The sequence below is a fragment of the Anabrus simplex genome, chromosome 1 (assembly GCF_040414725.1).
Source record: "Anabrus simplex isolate iqAnaSimp1 chromosome 1, ASM4041472v1, whole genome shotgun sequence".
NCBI classification, from domain to species: Eukaryota; Metazoa; Arthropoda; class Insecta; order Orthoptera; family Tettigoniidae; genus Anabrus; species Anabrus simplex.
The window spans coordinates 373952428-373974834 of NC_090265.1; the positions used below are offsets into that span (position 1 = coordinate 373952428).

The window sequence follows — 22407 nt, forward strand, 5'->3', positions numbered from 1 at the left end:
AGGTCGGTCACTTACGACGACTACTAGCGTCAATTCTTTTCACTCTTTTAAGAAGATCCTTTGTACCCTGTACCCCGGGTCCTCAACGTACTTCTTTTTTGAATCAGTATCCCGCCACCGGTCAGATCCTCCTTTACTGCAGTTGCCCATCGAAGGGAACATTTCTATGTCATTAAATTTAGAACACCGAGCTCGATAGCTGCAGTCGCTTAAGCGCGGCCAGTATCCAGTATTCGGGAGATAGTAGGTTCGAACCCCACTGTCGGCAGCCCTGAAAATGGTTTTCCGTGGTTTCCCATTTTCACACCAGGCAAATGCTGGGGCTGTACCTTAATTAAGGCCACGGCCGCTTCCTTCCCACTCCTAGCCCTTCCTTGTCCCATCGTCGCCATAAGACCTATCTGTGTCGGTGCGACGTAAAGCAACAAGCAAAAAAAAAAAAAAATTAGAACACTACGTGATATTCTGGGGATAGGTATCGCAGAGAGATGAACACCAAACACGAGACTGCGCATCCTCACAACAAGCGATAACTTTTCGGATTTAGAGCACGGTTCTGCATTTGACCTCAGGTGACATTCTTCCTCAGAACTTTGACGTCGGTCGATGATTTTTCGTAGAAGTTTTCTCTCTTTTTGTTGGATCCTCTATGTCTTACTATGGTGAATGAAGGCCAGCACTCGGTACCGTATAGAGCTTCAGCTGTGGTGTAGTGTCAGTATTTGGTCTGCCACGACATCGAAGTGAGTTTACGCAGGTGAAAAGCTGTTTCCACGCACTTGGCTTGATATTTCGGGACAATTAAAAAAAGGGATATCTTCCTACAACACTTGCAGGCTGCCACAAGGGCAAAGATTACCTTAACTTATACTTGAATGAATACAGAGTATCTTCAAGGTGGTTGTCACGGTGTATAGGTGTGCTTTCTGTAGATGGCTATCGACCCTTTAATGCGGCTATTACGATTGAGTGGAGAAGATAGCAATTCGTCTATATCTTTTCATGAATTCTACGAGTTGCCGGGGAATAGTCCCTCGATCACCGATCACGAGACCAGTGATGCTTATGGAATGAAGCTTGTATTTGTCATTGTATTATTATTATTATCATTATTATTACTATTATTATTATTTCCGGCTCCTTGGCTGAAAGGCTAATGCATTAGACTTCGGTTGAGAGGATCCCAGATTCGCCTCCAGGCCGGGTTGGTGTTTTCAATCCTAAATGATTTATATCCTCAGATTGCATTAGTCTGCATTGCCTCTCTCGGAAATTACGTGTTTGTGCTGTACCCAACATTCCTGCAACTAATACGCCACGCAAAACAGTATCCTCCATCACCACAATAATACGAAAGTTCCCATAAAAGGCAGATGTTTTCCACCTTCGTCGGAGGGTCCTCCTTACAAGGGCTGTATTAGCCTAGCAATAGCCACATGAAATAATAATAATAATAATAATTATTATTATTATTGTTGTTGTTATTTTTATTAGTAGTAGTAGTAGTATTATAAGAGTTCTTCTTGTTCTATGGATTTCCTTACGAAGAATAGTAATGAGTTCTTCTACAATTGTTACACGAGATACCTGAATTTAATTTAATAGAAATTCATATTTTAGTATTTTATTCTAATGTCTTTCAGTTGCTGAATCAGTGTCCAATAGTACTGTGAAAAACACAGAAAACATACATGGTTAAGGAGTAATAATCATATACGTCACAAAGTTACTTTTTATAATATTTTATTATTTACTTTTTTACACAGAGCATAGTGAAAATGCAATAGAAATGTTTTAGTAGTATTATAGATTTGTTACTTTTATATTTATCATAAATGCAATAAAAATAAAATAACAATGTTATTAAAAATAGAAGTGAACTGTTTTCTCTTCATGTAATACCTTTTTCCTCCTGGCATTAGTAATCAATATTGTTAATACTGTAGGAAATATCACTTGGGATTCTGCAGCGGGCGGTGTTGTTAACGGGAACAATAACAATGAATTAAGGCACACTAAATGTCATATATAATATGGCATTTCAGGTTGAAAAGAGCATGTAAGTACCGGTATTATATAACATTTAAGAACCAGCTGTATCCCAGAACATGGGCGCAGTTGGAGATAAGTTGATTATATTTCATGATGTACTTCAGAAATGCACAATGTAAGACGAAAGGTCAGTTTCAAGCAAAGCAATATGACGTAAACCAAAAGCAGTGCAAATAAAAGCAAGAGTAAAACGTTAAATGTCAGAATAAGGATTGCCTGAAGTGATTTAAGAGTATATAACATACATGTAACGAGCTATGGTTACTGGATTGCTGTTTAGGTTGCATACATTGTTTTTTCCTTTCTTACAGCAAGCATTCTATCATCAGTTATGAACTTGTAAATCATGGGACAAAGTTGTAATAGAGCACTAGAAGAAGAGATCAATCAATCAATCAATCAATCAATCAATCAATCAATCAATCAATCAATCAATCAATCAATCAGCACTGATCTGCATTTAGGCTTGTCGCCTAGGGAGCACATTCTTTTCATTACGGTTAAAGTGGCTTATCAGTGGTAAATTCTCGAATTCGTACCGATCGTGGCCACATACACCTCTTCCATTCTGATCTCAAAGGAGAGGAAAAACGGTATGAAATACATTGATATTTTATATTTGTAATCAGGAATATAGTAACTTTCTTCCCCATTAATTTATTTGTAGCAGCCTACATCTGGCGGTAGTAAGTTAAACACGACAATTTTCCTAAACATGCCTACGTGAATCCCTGGCATTGCCGCTGTGTGTTCCCTCCAAGAATTTCCCAGGGAATGGATGCTTGAGAGTCTACCGTCATAAGAATTGTTTAGAAAAATTGTAAGAGAAATGAGGTCAATTGATGTTCACTCTTGCTTTTAATATTTCCTATTGTTGAAGGGAGGCTTGCTTAGACTTTTCTATAGGGTGCGATTGCAGCAGCTGCTGCAGCAGGTACGGCAGGGTATGCCCCAAGGTAGTATCCGGAGTATCCTGTGTACGGTGCTCGATAGGCAGCATTGTAACCCTGATGGGCGGGATCGTAGTGGCCTGCCGAGTACTTATCTCCGGTGTACCTGCCAGGAGTGTAGTGATTGTAGTAGCCAGGGTAGGCGGCGGCAGCTGCAGTAGATGCAAGAGGAGCAGCGACAGCAGGAGTGTAGCGGTTGTAGTAGCCAGGGTAGGCGGCGGCAGCTGCAGTAGATGCAAGAGGAGCAGCAACAGCAGGAGTGTAGCGGTTGTAGTAGCCAGGGTATGCAGCGGCAGCAGTACCACTGTAGCGTGGGTCATAGTAGGCACCGACGTTGTTGTAGTAACGGGGATCAGCGTTGCTGTTGTAGTTGTTGTCGTTGTCGTTGTAGTAACTGGGGCCAGTGTGTCCTGGATAGCCCGTGTACTGTTGGTCATATAGGTAGCGACTCTCGGTGTTGTAGCGGCTGTAGTTAGGGTTGTAGTAGCCATTGTCCGCTGTAAGAGAATAGCTATGTTTAAAGAAAGTATTATCACATCCTACTGCAGCTGTGATCATTATAAAAATGGGAAAGTAAAATGAGCAGTTCTAGATTCAAATTTTAAAAACTGAAGTCCATGGGTATTTCATCAACGCCTCTAGTCGGCTAGGTATAATTTTTGATCCTACTTCTGAGTAATGGTAAGTACGTTCCAAAATTTCAAAATAGCATCTGAGAAAGGAACCAACTACTTTAAAGAAATGTCTGTTGGTGAGAGATTCACTATAGTGATATGTTTATGGAACTATGGTTCTCTTGATACTGCAAAGTAACCAGTGAAACCAACGCAAATCCTAAATTCTGATCTCAGCAAAGCGATTTTCCTTTCCTTGAACTAGGTTTTATGATATTTGTTTGAGAAAAGTGTTTCTTCTGATTTTAGTAGACAGTAACAAACACACGTAGGAAACAGATTTGGTGTAGTAGTTCACCTCCAAGTGTTCGACAGAGTCACCAAATACTGAGGACACATCACAACTTGACACCTGAATGAAGAGAACTTAGGCCTACGCAATAAAATGTGATTCATTAATTATCGTAATTGCTACAAAAGGTATATTTTTTGTTAGCGCTCTTAACGTTACACTAGTTCATGGAAGGTTTACGGTGACACAAAAATTGGAAAAGGTTAGGACTGGGAAGAAATCGTCCGTAGCCTTAACTGCTACTTCAGAATGATCAATAAGATCTTTCACATCCGATTCTTCACTGAAGGTATAAAGGCTAAAGCAGTAAAATGTGGAAAAATGAAATTTAGAAAATTATTCCTTTATATCTGATTCAGTTATAAGTCAGCATTTACTTTAAATATAAACCACAAAATTATCCTTGTCGTTTCCTTACACCCTCAGAGTAACCTTAAATATTATTACTAAAAGCAAAATATTTTTGAAAAATGTAATTTCGTCGGATATTTTCAATTATAATATACCTTGAATGTAGATTTTTGGCTATTCTTCACAATGAAGCTCAGCAATAATTTGTTTTTCATCGTTTCAGTACATTCTCCACAGTAAGGAAGGAGTTAACTAAAGTAAATTGATTAACACATTGGTTGAAGAATAACACTCACTATAAAGCAAAGTGGAAACACTCTCCCACACTTCTCAACCTAAGTAATACAGAATACTGATCGTATAAAGTCCTACTGTAACAATTATGATATTCCCATAATACTTCAAGAGGTTTCTACAGCTGCTGAATTGTTAAGACTCTTAATGTTCACTACTCGTATAATCAATATGTGGTCTGAAGATGAAGGTTAGAAGGCCCTGTTACGCAGTAAGTATTCTTCGAAAGCTAACTTATAACGGTTTTATGAATTTTACTTTGCTAATGTCATGAAAATATGAAAGACTGATCTTCTATTTTGAAGGCAGTACTTGAAAAAATTATATCAAGTTCTATGTTAGTAAATGTATCACTGAATCGTAGACAAAAGTAAGATGATTTAAAGCTATCTGGGCAAGGAATATGGTAAGCAGTAATAATCCAGGTACCCGTAATTTATTCGTAGTCAACTCATCAACAAGTTATTGCCTTCAGAATATCCTGCTTCGTCTTGCGTACTTTTAGCAGCACATGTTCAGTTGTGGCTCTAACGTATATTTATAGCTTTCCTATGAATAATTTTAAAAAAAATCTGTTCTTTTTACCATTAATCGTTGCGTCTTCAAAACATACGTATAGGCCTATAAAATGAGACACATTTAAATATTAAAATGCGTACTGCTCCTGTTAAGGTCTAGCGTCTGCTTTGATGACGGCGCATAACGACTGACGTGTACCATATATTAAGTTATAAAATTACAAAACAATGTTATTTTTTATATTTGCGTATCGATATGTTTTCACTAAAAATGAAATATGTAGTTCAAAATAATTTGTTTTTCACGGATCATTTTAGTCTAAAACGGTCAAGTTAATTTTGTGAAATGTAGAGTAAGTTGTGGGAATGACCGAAACGGAGGAAATGGAAGCACCGAGGGAAAGACGAATCTAAACCTGCTTATAGAATGGGGATTAAAATGTTAATATTTCTGGTTTAAAATGAATGAACGAATGAATGAGATACATTGGTGGGATGTTTATGGAACATCACTTACAAGAAGATAAAAATCCATGTACCATTCTATTCCGTCTTAATCGGAATGAATAAATCACATTAGGCTAATTATAATAAGGTGATATTGTCAAGTAGGTTCATACAAAGTTTAATATTCTTATTCTTCTTATTCTTATCCTTTCTATTTATTGGGATAAGCACTTGTTATGGATATGGTTCACTTTTGAGGTCGGATGACCAACCTGATAGCAACACTACGAGGAAGGATATTTGTGTGTTTTAGTGGTGGTTTGTAGTGTGGTGTGGATATGAACACGTGTATTAAGATAGACACCCAGTCCCCGAACCCGACGAATTAACCATACGCAGTTAAAATCTTCTGAACCGAAGACCAGTACACTGACCATTCAGCCAATGAGTCAGACTTCGTGCGAAAGTTAATACCAATCACATGCTTAACATGATGCCTAGATATGATAAGAAAGGAATGTTCTATGGTCTAATATGAATAGAGAGAGCCATGGGGAACCCAAATCAGACATTCGGTTGCTGATAGAAATTGATAGAGATTTCTATATTAAGAAAAATACACATTGTTCTTCTTAATGCCTAGAGATTGTTGAATACAGTATATTGGCTGATGACATCTAAAAAAAAATTCTTGGTAGAATTCATATCAATATTACACTGAGACTCACCACTGGACGCACCATAAACTTCCTTCTTGTCTCTGTCAGACTCGGAGTTGTTTTCATCAGCGGCCAGACTTAAGGCCAGCACAGCGGCGAACACAGTCTGAAATAAGGCAGAAATAAAATAATATTAATAAAATATTTGTTGCTACTTTTCTCACGTCGCACTAACATACCGAGGACTTTTCGGCGACGGAGGGATGGGGAAGGTCTAGGACTGGGAAGGTATCAGTAGGGGTCTTAATTAAGGTACAGCTCCAACATTTATCTGAGGTGAAAATCGGAAACGACGGAAAAACGTCTTCAGTTCTACCGACGATGGAATTCGAACCCATTGCCTCCCGAATGCAAACTCACATCTGTGCGACCCTAATCGCACGGCAAATTCACTCTATTTATTAAAACAGATACATTTTTATTGAAAGTGTACTCTGTCTTCCGTAATGGGCTATAACTGTTTCGTTACATTCATGGACTCTTTCAGCCTCATTATGAAAGTGGCTGAAATATGAACAATACCAGTGATACCGCCCTTTACGCAGCCATTTCCCGTTCTGAAAGGTGAAGAGGTTTCACTCATTGTCACTTAGTGTATGTACTTTAGTCAGCTCGGTCGACGGATACCTGGATGAGGAAAATAACGGAAAACCACCTCAATCCTCATTTCGTCTTGACGTACATGGATTGTGACAGCTTATGACGGATCTGTTAGCGATTCTACCATACTTCAGCCTGAGGACACAACAAACAAACAAACAAACAAACAAACAAACAAACAAACAAACAAACAAACAAATATTTTCATTATAGACTACCACTGGAAACCATCTTCAGGGCTGCCGACGGTGGAATTCGAACCCATTGTCTCCCGAATGCATGTACCAATATTCAGCCTCTAAGTGTCTGTAAGAGAAAAGAGCGCTTTCACAATCCTCTCTTTGCAACCAGCATAGTGACTTTGTCTAGTTCTGTATCTTTAACCTTGAAATCATTATAAACTATAAACTATTGGCAATTAGGATGCCGGGTTGAGTGGCTCAGACGGTTGAGGCGCTGGACTTCTGATCCCGACTTGACAGTTTCGAACCTGGCTCAGTCCGGTGGTATTTGAAGGTGCTCAAATACGTCAGCCTCGTGTCGGTAGATTTACTGGCACGTAAACTAACTCCCGCGGGACTAAATTCCAGCACCTCGGCGTCTCCGAAAACCATAAAAATGTAATTAATGGGACGTAAATCCAATAACGTTGTTATTATTGTCAACTAGGTCCCCTGTGCTCTTCCTACTTTCCTTTAAGTAACCCATCCTCTTCCATTAACCTCACATGTCCCCACTATCTAAGCCGCATCGTATGTTCCTAAATGTTAGTACCAGACTCACTAGACTCATGATTGAAAAGCCTTACAATAATGTTGAAATTGAAAAGTGAAACATAACTTGATTTTAAAAATAGCCTACAATTATTTCGAAAGAGGTTAGTTTTGTGCGCAGGATTATGCATAGTATTCAAATTAAATTTGTTCTCAGTTTCATGTATGGTATGCAATCAATTATTCGAAAATCTTTCAAATACTAATCGAAAATGCCCCTATCAAGCAAAGTTTCTAACAACTCCTAACGAGAAATATTTACCGACAATATCAAAGAAGCCACCCGTGAGAAACACTATGGTTGTGAGTTAGCTTCGCACCCGGTTTGGCCTGCGTTAGCTTACCGGCCCTGTTGTGTATTTCACCTAATTCCATAAACTGCTATGGACTGCATTCAAACTTACAGGGAGTGGGTGTACACATAAGCCACGATCACTTTCCAATTCTAATGTGCTTACTTACAAATGTCCAAACGTGTACAGGCACCACAGCCATACAGTTTACAAAACACATTGTATGACATTAGCATTCGTTAATCGCCAGCCCCGCGATGTAGGGGTAGCGTGCCTCTCTCTTGCCCAAAGGCCCTGGGTTCGATTCCAGATCAGAGATTTCTACCTGGACCTGAGGGCTGCTTCATGTCCGCTCAGCCTATGTGATTACAATTTAGGAGCTATCTGATGGTGAGATGGTGGCCTGGGTCTAGGAAGCCAACAATAACGGCAGAGAGGATTCGTCGTGCTGACCACATGACACCTCATAATCTGCAGGCCTTCGGACTGAGCACCGATCACTTGGTAGGCCGTGATCCTTCGGGGCTGTTGTGCCATGGGGTTTGGTTTCGTTTTTTTCTAAGAAACATCACAGAACCAGAATTTTGCTTTGGTTTCTCTGAAGTGTTGGACATTCTAAGAAAACAGATCTCTCGTATTTATATAATCGGATCGTCCTGGGATGAAAGCCCATCCCCTACTCTACACATGATACCAGATGAACTTCCAAAATGCATATTTGAAGCTTCATTTACCTATCTATCTTTATCTTAAGTTATAATCCACTGACTTAACAGTTTTATGTGGAATGTGAAATGTGAATTTCGATTTCGGGATCAGGTGGCTTTTTTCACTAATTACTCACTAAGGCGTCCACGTCAGTTCGAAGTTCGGATTTCACATAGAACTGGAGATTCCATGATTATCACAATATCAACATTCCCATAAAACTACCCCAACATACTTTGGAAATTGCTTGGGTGTATTCAAACTGCGTTTCCATTTAATTGACGACGTTTCTGGGATGACTTCGAGGGGCGTTGTTAGCGCAGTGCTTTAGCCGTTAGATTTCCACCCAGACGACCGAGGTTCAAATACTAGTCGATTAAGGATTGTATTTTAGACCTGAAAAAGAATCACATGTTGCTACAAAGGGCATTTGGCCTTAATCCCACGGCCAAGACTAAACATTGGACAGGGTTGCTCCAGCAATCCTAAAATACTTTCAGTAAGATGGAGAAAGTTTTAGGTATTGAATGGATTTTAAGAATCAAGCCATTCCAGTACAAGCCCTGCCGGTACTTGGAGAAGTGAAGGTATTTCCATCTTCGTAACCTAGACTGAAAGTGATTAGCTCTATAGTTGGTTACTTTTCACCCCCAGCAAAGGACCTTTTTTTTTCATTTATAGTGTACCTTTGCGCTTGGTAGAATCACTAGTGTTCTCCGTCTTTCTGTACGGATGTGAGACCTGAACCGTGAATGCTAAAGACAAAAAACACATTGATGCCTTTGAGATGTGGTGTTGGCGGAGAATGCTACGTGTACCCTGGACAGAAAGAAGAACTAATGTTTCCATTCTGGACGAACTCTGCATCAAGAAACGCCTATCTTCCCGTGTGAGTGAGCGTTACCTCCAGTTCCTTGGCCACATTCTAAGACGAGACGGAGAGAACTTGGAAAAGGTAATTTTACAAGGCAAAATTGAAGGCAGTAGACCACGAGGAAGAACAGCAAGCTGATGGATAGATCAGGCAAAGAAGATCACTGGGCTACCACTTCAGATCATATTAACGAAATGTAAAAACCGCTCGGGATGGAGACATCTTATCAAGTTTGCAACACGGAAATGATGGAGTTATGAGGTCACGACGCTCAGTAATGAGCACAACGACTAATGATGATGATAGTGTAAGTTTACTGGAATCGAAACCTACGTGCCCCTCGAGAAGGAGAATTGCCGTTTATAAATTTCTCGATTTCCTGATGGATATTCGAACTCCCACCATCCTAGATGATAATAACTTCGTGTCCTTATTCCGAGGTAGTGCAGCTCTTTCCAGACACACTCTCGATGAAGGTAAGCTGCGTGTAGCATTTTAATCACATATCAGTCCTCTTGCCAATCTTAAATGTCTGGCAGTAGCGGGAACCGAACCTGGACCACCGAGGATGGTAATAATAACGCTAACCGTTACACTACCGAAATGAAACGACCACAATTTACCGCCTCGTCTAGCAATCATGGATTTTAAGGTTATACTTCGATTATTCAGATGAAATGTCATGCGGCTTTTAGTGCCGGTATATCCCAGGACGGGTTTTGCTCGCCAGGTGCAGGTCTTTCTATTTGACTCCCGTAGGCGAGCTGCGCGTCGTGATGACGATGAAATGATGATGAAGAAAACACATACACCCAGCCCCCGTGCCAATGGAATTAACCAATTAAGGTTAAAATCCCCGACCCGATCGCGAATCGAACCCGGGATCCTCTGAACCGAAGGCCAGTACGCTGACCAATCAGCCAACGAGTAGGACGATTATACGGATGAACTGACTGTTTCGTTTCAAAGAATCCACGTTAGTCTGGGAGTTACAGTACTGACGAGGGAAATGTGCAGAACAGAACGAGATATTGGAAGTCTTTGTTTATTGATCGGTTTGGTGTTGCTTTTGTTCCTCCAAATCCTTCACAATTTGCTTCCCTCGGCTTTAGCTTCAAGGCGTAGTTGTTCTTTTGTTCCATTTAATTAGTCCTATTCATTATTCATTTGCATTAACATTGTCATTAAAAAGAAAATCAGTCTAACGCTCATTGATCGTTCTCGTTTAGGAAAGCTACTTATAAACGTATTTTCGTGTCAACGTTGTGGCATACAAAAAATCTACTCCTAACGGCCCATAACAAAGTTTTACATGCTAAATTAGAAGACTTTTGACAGAAATATACATTTTTCCATGATGAATGCAATCACAAAAGTGTTCACTGTTACAGTGAAATGAAATGGCGTATGGCTTTTAGTGCCGGGAGTGTCCGAGGACAAGTTCGGCTCGCCAGGTGCAGGTCTTTTGATTTGACCCTCGTAGGCGACCTGCGCGTCGTTATGAGGATGAAATTATGATGAAGACGACACACCCACCCAGTCCCCGTGCCAGATAAATTAACCAATTAAGGTTAAAATTCCCGGCACCCCTGGGACCAAAGACCAACACGCTAACCATGATGCAGTATCTGTTATTTACTAGGTCTAGGCCTATATCAGTCCGTAGATACAGATTGTAATGTAATTTTGTTACGAATAAGCCTACAGGATGTAACTAAAAAGTGGTCTAAACTTCAAATATGGATACCTGATACGTAGAGAAGAAGAAATTGTTACCTCAAAGTGGGTCGTAAAATGCTTGGTTTCTGTGTTGTGGGTTACAAGTTCATGAGAGTATTGCTTATTTTGTTACGAATAAGCCTACAGGATGTAACTAAAAAGTGGGCTAAACTTCAAATATGGATACCTGATACGTAGAGAAGAAGAAATTGTTACCTCAAAGTGGGTCGTAAAATGCTTGGTTTCTGTGTTGTGGGTTACAAGTACATGAGAGTATGTTTGTCTGCAGAACTGGAATCCATGTGCCAGCGTTAAGATAATCAAGCCTACATCATTCATCCTACATGCGGGATTACACATTACCAAAATATGTAACACATATATTGAATATTTTCCAGCAAACAAAGGTTCTGCGGTGTACAGTGGTCCTACTTGCAAGCCTCAATAATGCGACAACAAAGCATTTCTTGACCGATGATCATATAAACTTTGTGTCTTCTCTACGTTTGAGAAATCCAACTCTGAAGTTTTGCCTACGTTATTAGTTACAACTAGTATAATGCCATCTGTTTAATGCCCTTACAATTGCTGTAAATTTTAAGAGACATATTGGTGTCTGTATTTTGACCTGTTCTCTAAAATGCCGGAGGTTAAAGACACTGAGTTGTCGCATTTGAATCCCCTCAAATGCCACCGAACTTATACGAAATCGAACTCGCTTTTTTGGTAACTAAAGGACAATGATTGCCCGTCTGCGCCAAAAATGTTGGTTATATTTCTTGGTCTCTTGGACATACTTTATTCGAACAAGGGTCCAAGGAAGAAAAACGAAATGGCGTATGGCTTTTAGTGCCGGGAGGGTCCGAGGACAAATTTGGCTCGCCAGATGCAGGTCTTTTGATTTGACTCCCGTAGGCGACCTGCGCGTCATGATGAGGATGAAATGATGATGAAGACGACACATTCATCCACCCCAGTGCCAGTGAAATTAACCAATTATGGTTATAATTGCCGACCCTGCCAGGAATCGAACCGGTGACCCCTGTGACCAAAGGCCAGCACGCTAACCATTTAGACATGGAGCCGGACGGGTCCAAGGAAAATTAAACCTCAATTATTTCACATCCTAAGATATAGCAAGCTAGAATATTCCAAGCTAGGCTGTGTGGTTAAAACTGTGGGTGGTAGTGATTACTGTTTTAAGAGGAGGTACAACAGGGCAATCATCCTCACGTAATACTACTTAGTGGGAAAAGGGAAGAGGTCTCACACTTCGAAGAGTGAAGGTTTCGGCAAAAGGAAGGTAAGGACCACGAAGGGCCTGAGAATGAAAGACCTCCTAGGCCTTGCAAACCTAATGCCGTCGGGTTCTGAAGAGAATAAGGAAAAATACAAGCGAGGACCCTGGCACAAGTAAGTGAGAACAAAGCCAAACTCAGCTAAGGGAACCGTGGTCGCCAACCCACGCTCTCGAGTTCAGAGCCACTGATCTCGCTTTCAGTTGCCTCTTACGACAGGCAGGGGATACCGCGCATGGTGCCCAGGCTCAGACCGGTGGTACATGACGGTGCTCAAATACGGCAGACTGTTATCAGTAGATTTACCGGCACTTAAAACAACAACTTCGGGACAAAATTCCAGTATCTCCGCGTCTTCAGAAACCGTGAAAGAAGTAGATAGCTGGACATAAAACTAATATTATTATTATTATTATTAGCATTATTAAATATTGCAGTAGGGTACGACACGACAAATGAATTCAATCAATTGGCTTCTGAATGGATGAGTTGTAATCATCTGCTAGACTTCAACTTTACAGTATTTCCACTTTGAAGTTGCTTCCCCTCCGAGCTCCGAAAAATATTCTATTTTGTGTTGTGGGCCAAGAGCATTTTCTACTCAAATAATACCTAATCCGCTGTCCTTCCCATGCCCTAAACCATCAACACGCACAATTGTTTCTTGAGTCTACAACAAGTTAACTCCAAGGCACTATCCATCGATGTTAGTAAGGGAACAATTTCATTAATATAGAAGTGACCCCAGCCTAATGGGTAAAATTATATTCAAGTGCTATTTACAGTCTACGAAATTCTACATTAAATGAATGTTCTTTAAATGTTATATCTTGCATCACAGACAATTGCACACACTTAGGTATTATACGGCCTTCATAACTATCGTAATTGAAATTCCAAGAAAGGTAAATATTATGCAAAACTGGAATTATTTGTCATAGTCAATTTTTCGGAGAAACAAGCAAGTTTACTTCTATTCTCTGATGAGCTAACAGAAACCCGAACAGACAAAAATGAAAAATTCTTATGTGCTTCCATTACAAATACAATAAATACCTAACCCACAAATGTCTACTAGACCTAGTTTAGTTATAGTTCTCTACCTAAATATCAAACATGTTTTGAGGAGCACTAAATTGTGACTATCGTTATAGGATTAATCACTTCGTAGATTCAAGAGAGGAAGCCATCTTCGCATAACCCATGAAGGTCCCAGGAGAAGGGGGCCAGCCGTAACCCAAGGTAATTGAGCCTCTCCAGGGGCAAAAGTTCCATTTCAAAATTCCCCTACTTGCTGTCGGGGATTCAAATCAGCGTTGTTCTGGGTGAACTGAATACGACTTTACCACGTCATCTAGACATACCAACTGAATACAAGATATTTATAAAATATGTATTTCATCTATAGTAATTTTTGTGTGGCTGTTATAATCTGAGTGATAGCTTCTTTAGGCAAACCCTCCGTAGTGGTTAGGCGGCGTCTGGTGTGTGTAGGTGAATTGAGGAAAGCGGTATGTGTTAGCTGCAAAGACACGTAGAGACGGAATATCGAGTTCTCGAAACAATAAAATTAACCATCCGCGGTTAAAATTCCACAACCCGGTCGGGAATCGAACGCAGGATCCCTTGGATCGACGTCTAACTCACCACAATAGATCAATCATTTCAGTAATAATATTAAATATTTTTTGAATAAGCGCTGTAAATTCCAGATAATGTCTAGCAGAAAGATACTACGGGAGGGGTAGGTATATTTACTTACCAATTTCATGGCAACAGACATGTTGATAATTCGTTTCCAAAGGTCTGTAGTCACACTAGGATATGATACTGCACTCCGAGATGAAGTTCGAATGTAAAGTCTTGTGGCGATCATCTCACAATATATACTCATTCGAAAAGAAGGAGAAAGTAGATGAGGAGGATGAAGAGGAGAAACAGAAGAAGTGGTGGCAATTCTCTGCAGTCGATGTGTTAAACAAGGGCCATATATCATGAATAACAATTAAGTCTGCCCTTTTGTAAAATGATAACTAGTGGCTTTCCCCTACTCCTTCACCTTCCGCTAACTCCTCCCAGAATCCTTGCGGATACAAAGAGTCTTCGGAAAACGGGAACACAAGACGGAGTGGGGAGGATAGAACGGTCCTACCAATTATCATGAATTTCGTAACAAAAATAAATATCTTGATATTTTACTTATGGATTCATGGAAACAATTTGCATCAAGGACGAATAATGTACCTGAGGAGTACGAATCTCTATACCAATTCAACGATTATGTTACAGTTCTAATAAAACAAACATATTCAGCAATCTTCTTCCAGTTGTTGCTACCCCTTTCTGTCTCCTTCGTGTTTAAGATGAAAATTATATCGACAGAAATAGTAAAAGTGAAAAGTAGAAATGAATAAACTGTGATGTAATGATGAAAATTATAGTGTTAAAGACAAGAAATTAACGAAACATTAACTTTAAAATTCTTGCAGCATAATAACAACAACAACGAGAAACTACCTCACTAATCATTTCCTTTGTGCGCCTCTTCAGTAGCTGATGGTGAAGCTGTTTAGGACCTAAAAACCACCCTTCGGGCTGAATACTCAACATACATACATACATACATACATACATACATACATACATACATACATACATACATACATACATACATACATACATACATTATAATATCATTACTGACCTTTTCTTAAACACTCAATACTGTAGATTTTAAGAGACGACATGATGAGGGAATTTTGTACAGCAGAAAGTCCGCTTCTGTGGTGTAGTGATTAGCAGCCACCCCCGGGGCCCAGGGCTCGATTCCCGGCTCTGCCACGAAATTTGATACGTTATACGAGGACTGGAACGTGGTCACTCAGCCTTCGAAGGTCAACTGAGTAGAAGGTGTTTCTATTCCCACCTCAGCCATCCTCGAAGCGGTTTTCTATGGTTTCCCACTTTTCCACCAGGAAAATACTTGGATGGTACCTAAAGGCCACGGCAACTTCCCTCCCTCTTCCTTGTCTATCCCTTCCGGTCATCCCATCCCTCCACAAGGCCCCTGTTCGGCATAGCAGGTGAGACCGCCTAGGAGAGGTACAGGTCCTCCTTCCCAGGTGTATCCTCCTGACCCAAAGTGTCACGTTGCAGGACACTGCCTCGAGGTGGTAGACTCTTGCTGAGTATGCGATAAAAACCAACCTTGGACGGTAAACTGATTAAGAAAGAAAGACAGAAAGAAAGAAAGAAAGAAAGAAAGAAAGAAAGAAAGAAAGAAAGAAAGAAAGAAAGAAAGAAAAATGAAAGAAAGAAATTCTGTAACGTGGTGGAAGCAACGATACAAAATAGCCACATTGAAATACTCTTAAGTCCCCCGGACCTCGACTGGTTCGAATCCACTATCTTGGCAACAGATGGCCTTCATATAAACCCCAGTGGTACGTATAAGTTAGGAAATTTGTTTGGAAGGGTAATAGGGAGGTACATTCAGGGAAACGGGATGGCCTAGGGAGCGGTGATACGGGAACAGGGAACTGGAAATCAAGTAGGGATGACATAAAATTGTTAGTGTTGAACTGTAGAAGTATTGTAAAGAAAGGAATAGAATTAAGTAATTTAATAGATATATATTTACCAGATATTGAAATAGGAGTTGAATCATGGCTGAGAAATGATATAATGGATGCAGAAATTTTCTCACAGCACTGGAGTGTGTATCGTAGAGATAGGATAGGAATGGTGGGAGGGGGAGTGTTCATTCTGGTGAAAGAAGTATTTGTAAGCTACGAAAAAGTTAAAGATGAGACACATGAAATTCTAGGTGTAAGGCTCATTTCTAAAGATAATAGGCAACTTGATATATTTGGAGTGTGCAGATCGGGAAAGGGTAGCACTGACGCGGATTCGGAATTATTTAATAGGATAGTCAGCTATGTGGGAAACGACGTGGAAAGAAATGTGATTGTAGCGGGAGATCTGAATTTGCCAGATGTAAATTGGGAAGGAAATGCGAACGACAGGAAGCATGACCAACAAATGGCAAATAAGTTAATATGGGAAGGACAGCTGATTCAGAAAGTGATGGAACCAACCAGAGGGAAAAATATCCTGGATGTCGTGCTGATAAAACCAGATGAGCTCTATAGGGAAACTGAAGTAATAGATGGTATTAGTGATCATGAAGCTGTTTTTGTGGTAGTTAAAAATAAATGTGATAGAAAGGAAGGTCTTGAAAGTAGGACTGTTAGGCAGTACCATATGGCTGATAAAGCAGGCATGAGGCAGTTTCTAAAAAGTAGCTATGATCGGTGGAAAACGGTAAATAAAAATGTAAACAGACTCTGGGATGGGTTTAAAGAAATCGTTGAGGAAACAGATTTGTACCTTTAAGGGTGATAAGGAATGGTAAAGACCCACCTTATTATAATAGAGAAATAAAGAGACTAAGAAGTAGGTGCAGACTGGAAAGAAATAGAGTTAGAAATGGCTGTGGAAGTAAGGAGAAATTGAAGGAGCTTACTAGAAAATTTAATCTAGCAAAGAAGGCAGCTAAAGATAACATGATGGCAAGCATAATTGGCAGTCATACAAATTTTAGTGAAAAATGGAAGGGTATGTATAGGTATTTTAATGCAGAAACAGGTTCCAAGAAGGACATTCCAGGAATAATTAACTAACAAGGGGAGTGTGCAGAAGTATTCAGTCAGCAGTATGTAAAGATTGTTGGTTACAAGGATAATGTCCAGGTAGAGGAGGAGACTAAGGCCAAAGAAGTAATAAAATTTACATATGATAACAATGACATTTATAATAAGATACAAAAGTTGAAAACTAGAAAAGCGGCTGGAATTGATCAGATTTCTGGGGATATACTAAAAACAATGGGTTGGGATATAGTACCATAACTGAAGTACTTATTTGAATATTGTTTGGTCGGAGGAGCTATACCAGATGAATGGAGAGTTGCTATAGTAGCCCCTGTGTATAAAGGAAAGGGTGATAGACATAAAGCTGAAAATTACAGGCCAGTAAGTTTGACATGCATTGTATGTAAGCTTTGGGAAGGCATTCTTTCTGATTATATTAGACATGTTTGTGAAATTAATAACTGGTTCGATAGAAGGCAATTCGGTTTTAGGAAAGGTTATTCCACTGAAGCTCAACTTGTAGGATTCCAGCAAGATATAGCAGATATCTTGGATTCTGGAGGTCAAATGGACTGTATCGCGATTGATCTGTCTAAAGCATTTGATAGGGTAGATCATGGGCGACTACTGGCAAAAATGAGTGCAATTGGACTAGACAAAAGAGTGACTAAATGGGTTGCTATATTTCTAGAAAATAGATCTCAGAGAGTTAGAGTAGGTGAAGCTTTGTCTGACCCTGTAATAGTTGAGAGGGGAGTTCCTCAGGGCAGTGTTGTCGGACCTTTATGTTTTCTTATATATATAAATGATATGAGTAAAGGAGTGGAATCGGAGGTAAGGCTCTTTTGCGGATGATGTTATTCTCTATATAGTGATAATTAAGTTACAAGATTGTGAGCAACTGCAATGTGACCTCGAAAATGTTGTGAGATGGACAGCAGACAATGCTATGTTGATAAACGGGGTTAAAAGTCAGGTTGTGAGTTTCACAAATAGGAAAAGTTCTCTCAGTTTTAATTACTGCGTTGATGGGGTGAAAGTTCCTTTTGGGGATCATTGTAAGTATCTAGGTGTTAATATAAGGAAAGATCTTCATTGGGGTAATCACATAAATGGGATTGTAAATAAAGGGTACCGATCTCTGCACATGGTTATGAGGGTGTTTAGGGGTTGTAGGAAGGATGTAAAGGAGAGTGCATATAAGTCTCTGGTAAGACCCCAACTAGAGTATGGTTCCAGTGTATGGGACCCTCACCAGGATTACCTGATTCAAGAACTGGAAAAAATCCAAAGAAAAGCAGCTCGATTTGTTCTGAGTGATTTCCGACAAAAGAGTAGCGTTACAAAAATGTTGCAATGTTTGGGTTGGGAAGAACTGAGAGAAGGAAGAAGAGCTGCTCGACTAAGTGGTATGTTTCGAGCTGTCAGCCGAGAGATGGCGTGGAATGACATTAGTAGACGAATAAGTTTAAATGGCGTTTATAAAAGTAGGAAAGATCACAATATGAAGATAAAGTTGGAATTCAAGAGGACAAACTGGGGCAAATATTCATTTATAGGAAGGGGAGTTAGGGATTGAAATAACTTACCAAGGGAGACGTTCAATAAATTTCCAATTTCTTTGAAATCATTTAGGAAAAGGCTAGGAAAGCAACAGATAGGGAATCTGCCACCTGGACGACTGCCCTAAATGCAGATCAGTAGTGATTGATTGATTTCTTTTTTTTGCTAGGGGCTTTACGTCGCACCGACACAGAGAGTTCTTATGGCGACGATGGGATAGGAAAGGCCTAGGAGTTGGAAGGAAGCGGCCGTGGCCTTAATTAAAGTACAGCCCCAGCATTTGCCTGGTGTGAAAATGGGAAACCACGGATTGATTGATTGAAACTGTTGTTAAACATTCCCACCACACTTGGTGGAAAATAAGTGTCTTGTATGTTGGTTTTGATATGTTTGTACCCAAGTGACTATATGTGCGCCGAGAGACACGTATTCCGATTTTCATCGTAGCTGCGTGCAACGGTCTCCTCACTGAGTTAGCCAAGGATTGAAACCAGGCCAATGCATTTAGTATTTTTTTGAAATTAATTGTCACGTCCCTGTGATTTCAATCTGTGGCTGTAATCACAATATCAATTGTTATATTAGGTTGCAAGTTTACTTGTAAGCCTTTACATCTCAAGTATTACCGTGGCCCTTTTTCTTACAGAGCGAGTTATCCATGCGGTTAGAGTCGCACAGCTGTGAGATTGCATTCGGAGTGGGTTCGAACCTCACTGTCGGCAGCCCTGAAGATGCTTTCCGTGGATTCCATTTTCACACCAGGCAAATGCTGGGGCTGTATCTTAATTAAGGTCACGGCCGGTTCCTTCCAAATCATAGCTCTTTCTTATCCCATCCGATTGTCATCGTAGCTGGGTGTAACAGTGTCGTCACTGAGTTAGCCGAGGTTTGAAACCAGGTCAATGCATTTAGAATTTTTTGAAATTAACTGCCACGTCCCTGTGGTTTCAATATGCATATTACTGGAGGTTCTATGGCTGTAATCACAATATCAATTGTTATCTTAGACCTATCTGCGTCGGTGCGACGTAAAGCAAACTGTAAATTTTACCTTTTACGTTTACAAGCTGTTCTCACTTCATCATTCCACTGAGACGTGTTTTTCCTAATATTGACACACAGTTTGTTCCTAGGCATTCCCTTGCTGTTTCCATTATATCCTGAACCTGCTTACTTTCCATTGTTTGGAACTTTTCGCTAATCGTATTCATGCACTTTACTCTAATTTTCTCGTCCTGGAGATGTTCTACACTTATTCGTCTGCAAACAAATTTCACTATCTCTGTCCTCGGCCTAGATGCACTTGGTCCAATGCAGATCAGATAGCGGTCTGTATCATTGAAAAGTCCCCAGATTACACGGACATTCCTAACATAATTTCTGAGTTCAGTGTCTGTTATCTGGATCTGGTGCCCCTACCCTGCCATATGTAGCGGTAAATAACGGTATTCTTTAAGAATTTGCCTTTAGCTCCTAATGTCATACTAGCAAAAGAGTCCAATAAACGTTCCTCATTCCAATTAGCTTCCATAATTTCGCCACATTTACCCACCACCTTCTCATATCCTTCAGTTTTATTTCCAACTATCGCACTGAAATCGCTCTATCTTCTCCTTGCCGGTGGCCCGGACTACGATGTCTCTCAGTGCTTCATAATACCTTTCTACATCATACTCGCCTTCACTCTCACATACCTCGACAAATCAGGATAGCTCAGTTTATGGACTCATGAGATGAAAAGACAATCACATCCTCATCTGTGAGGATTAGCTTCGGGAGCTAATGCCACTCTGATCAAACCCATCGACATGCGAGGCGGATGGGCTTGCATTTCATCACAGGTGACGAATTATTTCAACCACCATCCAGGACAGCTATTGTCACTTCGATCACATCCGTGCACTCCAGAGCCCTGATGGGCCGTTTACCATGCTCACTTGTGATGGGTTAGGTTCAAACACTATCAGAGCAGCCAGTATACGTTTCACATAACAAGGAACTCGAGAGGCGCAAGAAATCGAATCGTATACTCACCGGTTATGAAAATTAGTTAGCCTATATTTATACAGGTCGCGTAGACCGCGGTACCACTGTTTCGATACATAGCACTCAACGTTCCCACTAGGTCCAGTTCAGCCAAGTGAATTGGTAGCAGAGCTGGCAATTGAATCCGCAACTAACAGAAAATAGATTACTGATTCCTGGACGAACGACATGAACTCAACGAATCCAAGATATAAAAATCGTTTTTCTCACTCTGAGTAATATTTTTAATATAACTGTGGGGAATATAATCGAATTATTTAACTCAGCTACTGGGAAGTAAAATTCCTGAGATACTGTATTAAAATATAAAAAGCAGATTATGCTAGTTGTTGGCGGCATAGAAATAAAACCTACATTTGGAATAAGACATTGTGAATGGCGTAGATATATTCACATACTTCATTGTTGTCATCAGTAGAAATGGCACAAAAAAGACAGAATTCATAACATTCTTTTGAAGGTGCGTCTTATCTGGGGACTTCAATATTTTAAGTTATTATTTTTGTTGTGATATTTTATCTTATGTACTTATTTTATTAAGTTTTTGAATTTGTACTTTAAAACGCGTTGTTTGAGACAAAAGGGCAAAAGGTTACACCCCCTACCTATCTACCTATTTACTCTGGATTGGTCGAAACTGGCTATAAACTTCCAGGAGCTGAATCCGGGGCCATTAGACTAGAGAAACACAGTGTAAAATGCATGTCTCCAAAGCAGAGAAACAGTAACGTAGAATAGAGGTCAATTAAAAACGAATAAGGTTTATTAACATAAGCTTAGCAAGAAGGGATTAAGATATGGACATAGAACAAGCAAAGTGGGGAAACACAGGGAGTCGAATATTCACATACATAGTTTGTGAAGATATATCAATCGCAATGGAGTCGTTCAGTCTCTAGGTATTCTGTTCTACGGGAGTATCGTCCGACTCCATGGCTAAATGGTTAAGGTATTGGCCTTTGGTTCAAGGGGCCAAGGGTTCTATTCAAGGTTAGTTTGCATATTTTAAACTTAATTGGAAATTTCCACTGGTACAGGGACTGGATTTATGTGTCTTCCTTAAACAGAAAATACAAGGAAAAGAAATAATTAGAAAAAATATCAGTAAAGGTCTAATTTTTAAACAAGTATAAAATTAATAGAAATAAATTTAGAATATTACTACATAAAACTATGGTAGAAAGCGTTGTTACATACGGTTCAACAGCATAGAAAAAAACTGCAACCATTAGAGGGTAGCTTACTGCAATGGAAATGAGATGTTGAAGGCGTTGCGAGATAGAGTAGGAAATGAAGTTGATTGTACTACCAATGTAATGGGAGCAAAGAATTGAATGTCTTATGGTCGTTTGCAACGCATATGTGAATAGCACTGACCTAAGAAAGTAATGGATGGAATACAGACAAGAAGAAGACATAGAAGAACCCAGGAGGATGTGGATGGAAGTAATTTTCAGGAAAATGACTGCTAGTTAGATAGTTGTAGAGAATGCAGTGCGATATACGACTATATTGTTGCATAAACTCGCATATGATTATGAGATATTGTAATTTCATTCTCCATTTGTCTTCTTCTTTTTTATC

General features: G+C 39.8%; 1 protein-coding gene across 1 annotated transcript; it reads right to left on the minus strand.

The window, feature by feature from the left end:
- Positions 1-1769: 1769 nt before the first annotated feature.
- On the minus strand, positions 1770-14345 carry LOC136866280 (shematrin-like protein 1). Its single transcript, XM_067143107.2, has 3 exons — positions 14325-14345; positions 6307-6403; positions 1770-3499 (listed from the first exon to the last, which is right to left on the minus strand). The coding sequence occupies exons 1-3, from the start codon at positions 14343-14345 to the stop codon at positions 2943-2945; spliced, it is 675 nt and encodes a 224-aa protein (XP_066999208.2). The 3' UTR covers positions 1770-2942.
- Between the last annotated feature and the right edge of the window lie 8062 nt (positions 14346-22407).

Coding starts and splice junctions, on each gene's coding strand:
- LOC136866280 (XM_067143107.2), bottom strand. CDS start 14,345: ATGTCTGTTGCCATGAAATTG. Junction 6,404..14,324: donor TGTCTGTTGCCATGAAATTG/GTAAGTAAATAT, acceptor GCCTTATTTCAG/ACTGTGTTCGCCGCTGTGCT. Junction 3,500..6,306: donor AGTTTATGGTGCGTCCAGTG/GTGAGTCTCAGT, acceptor ATTCTCTTACAG/CGGACAATGGCTACTACAAC.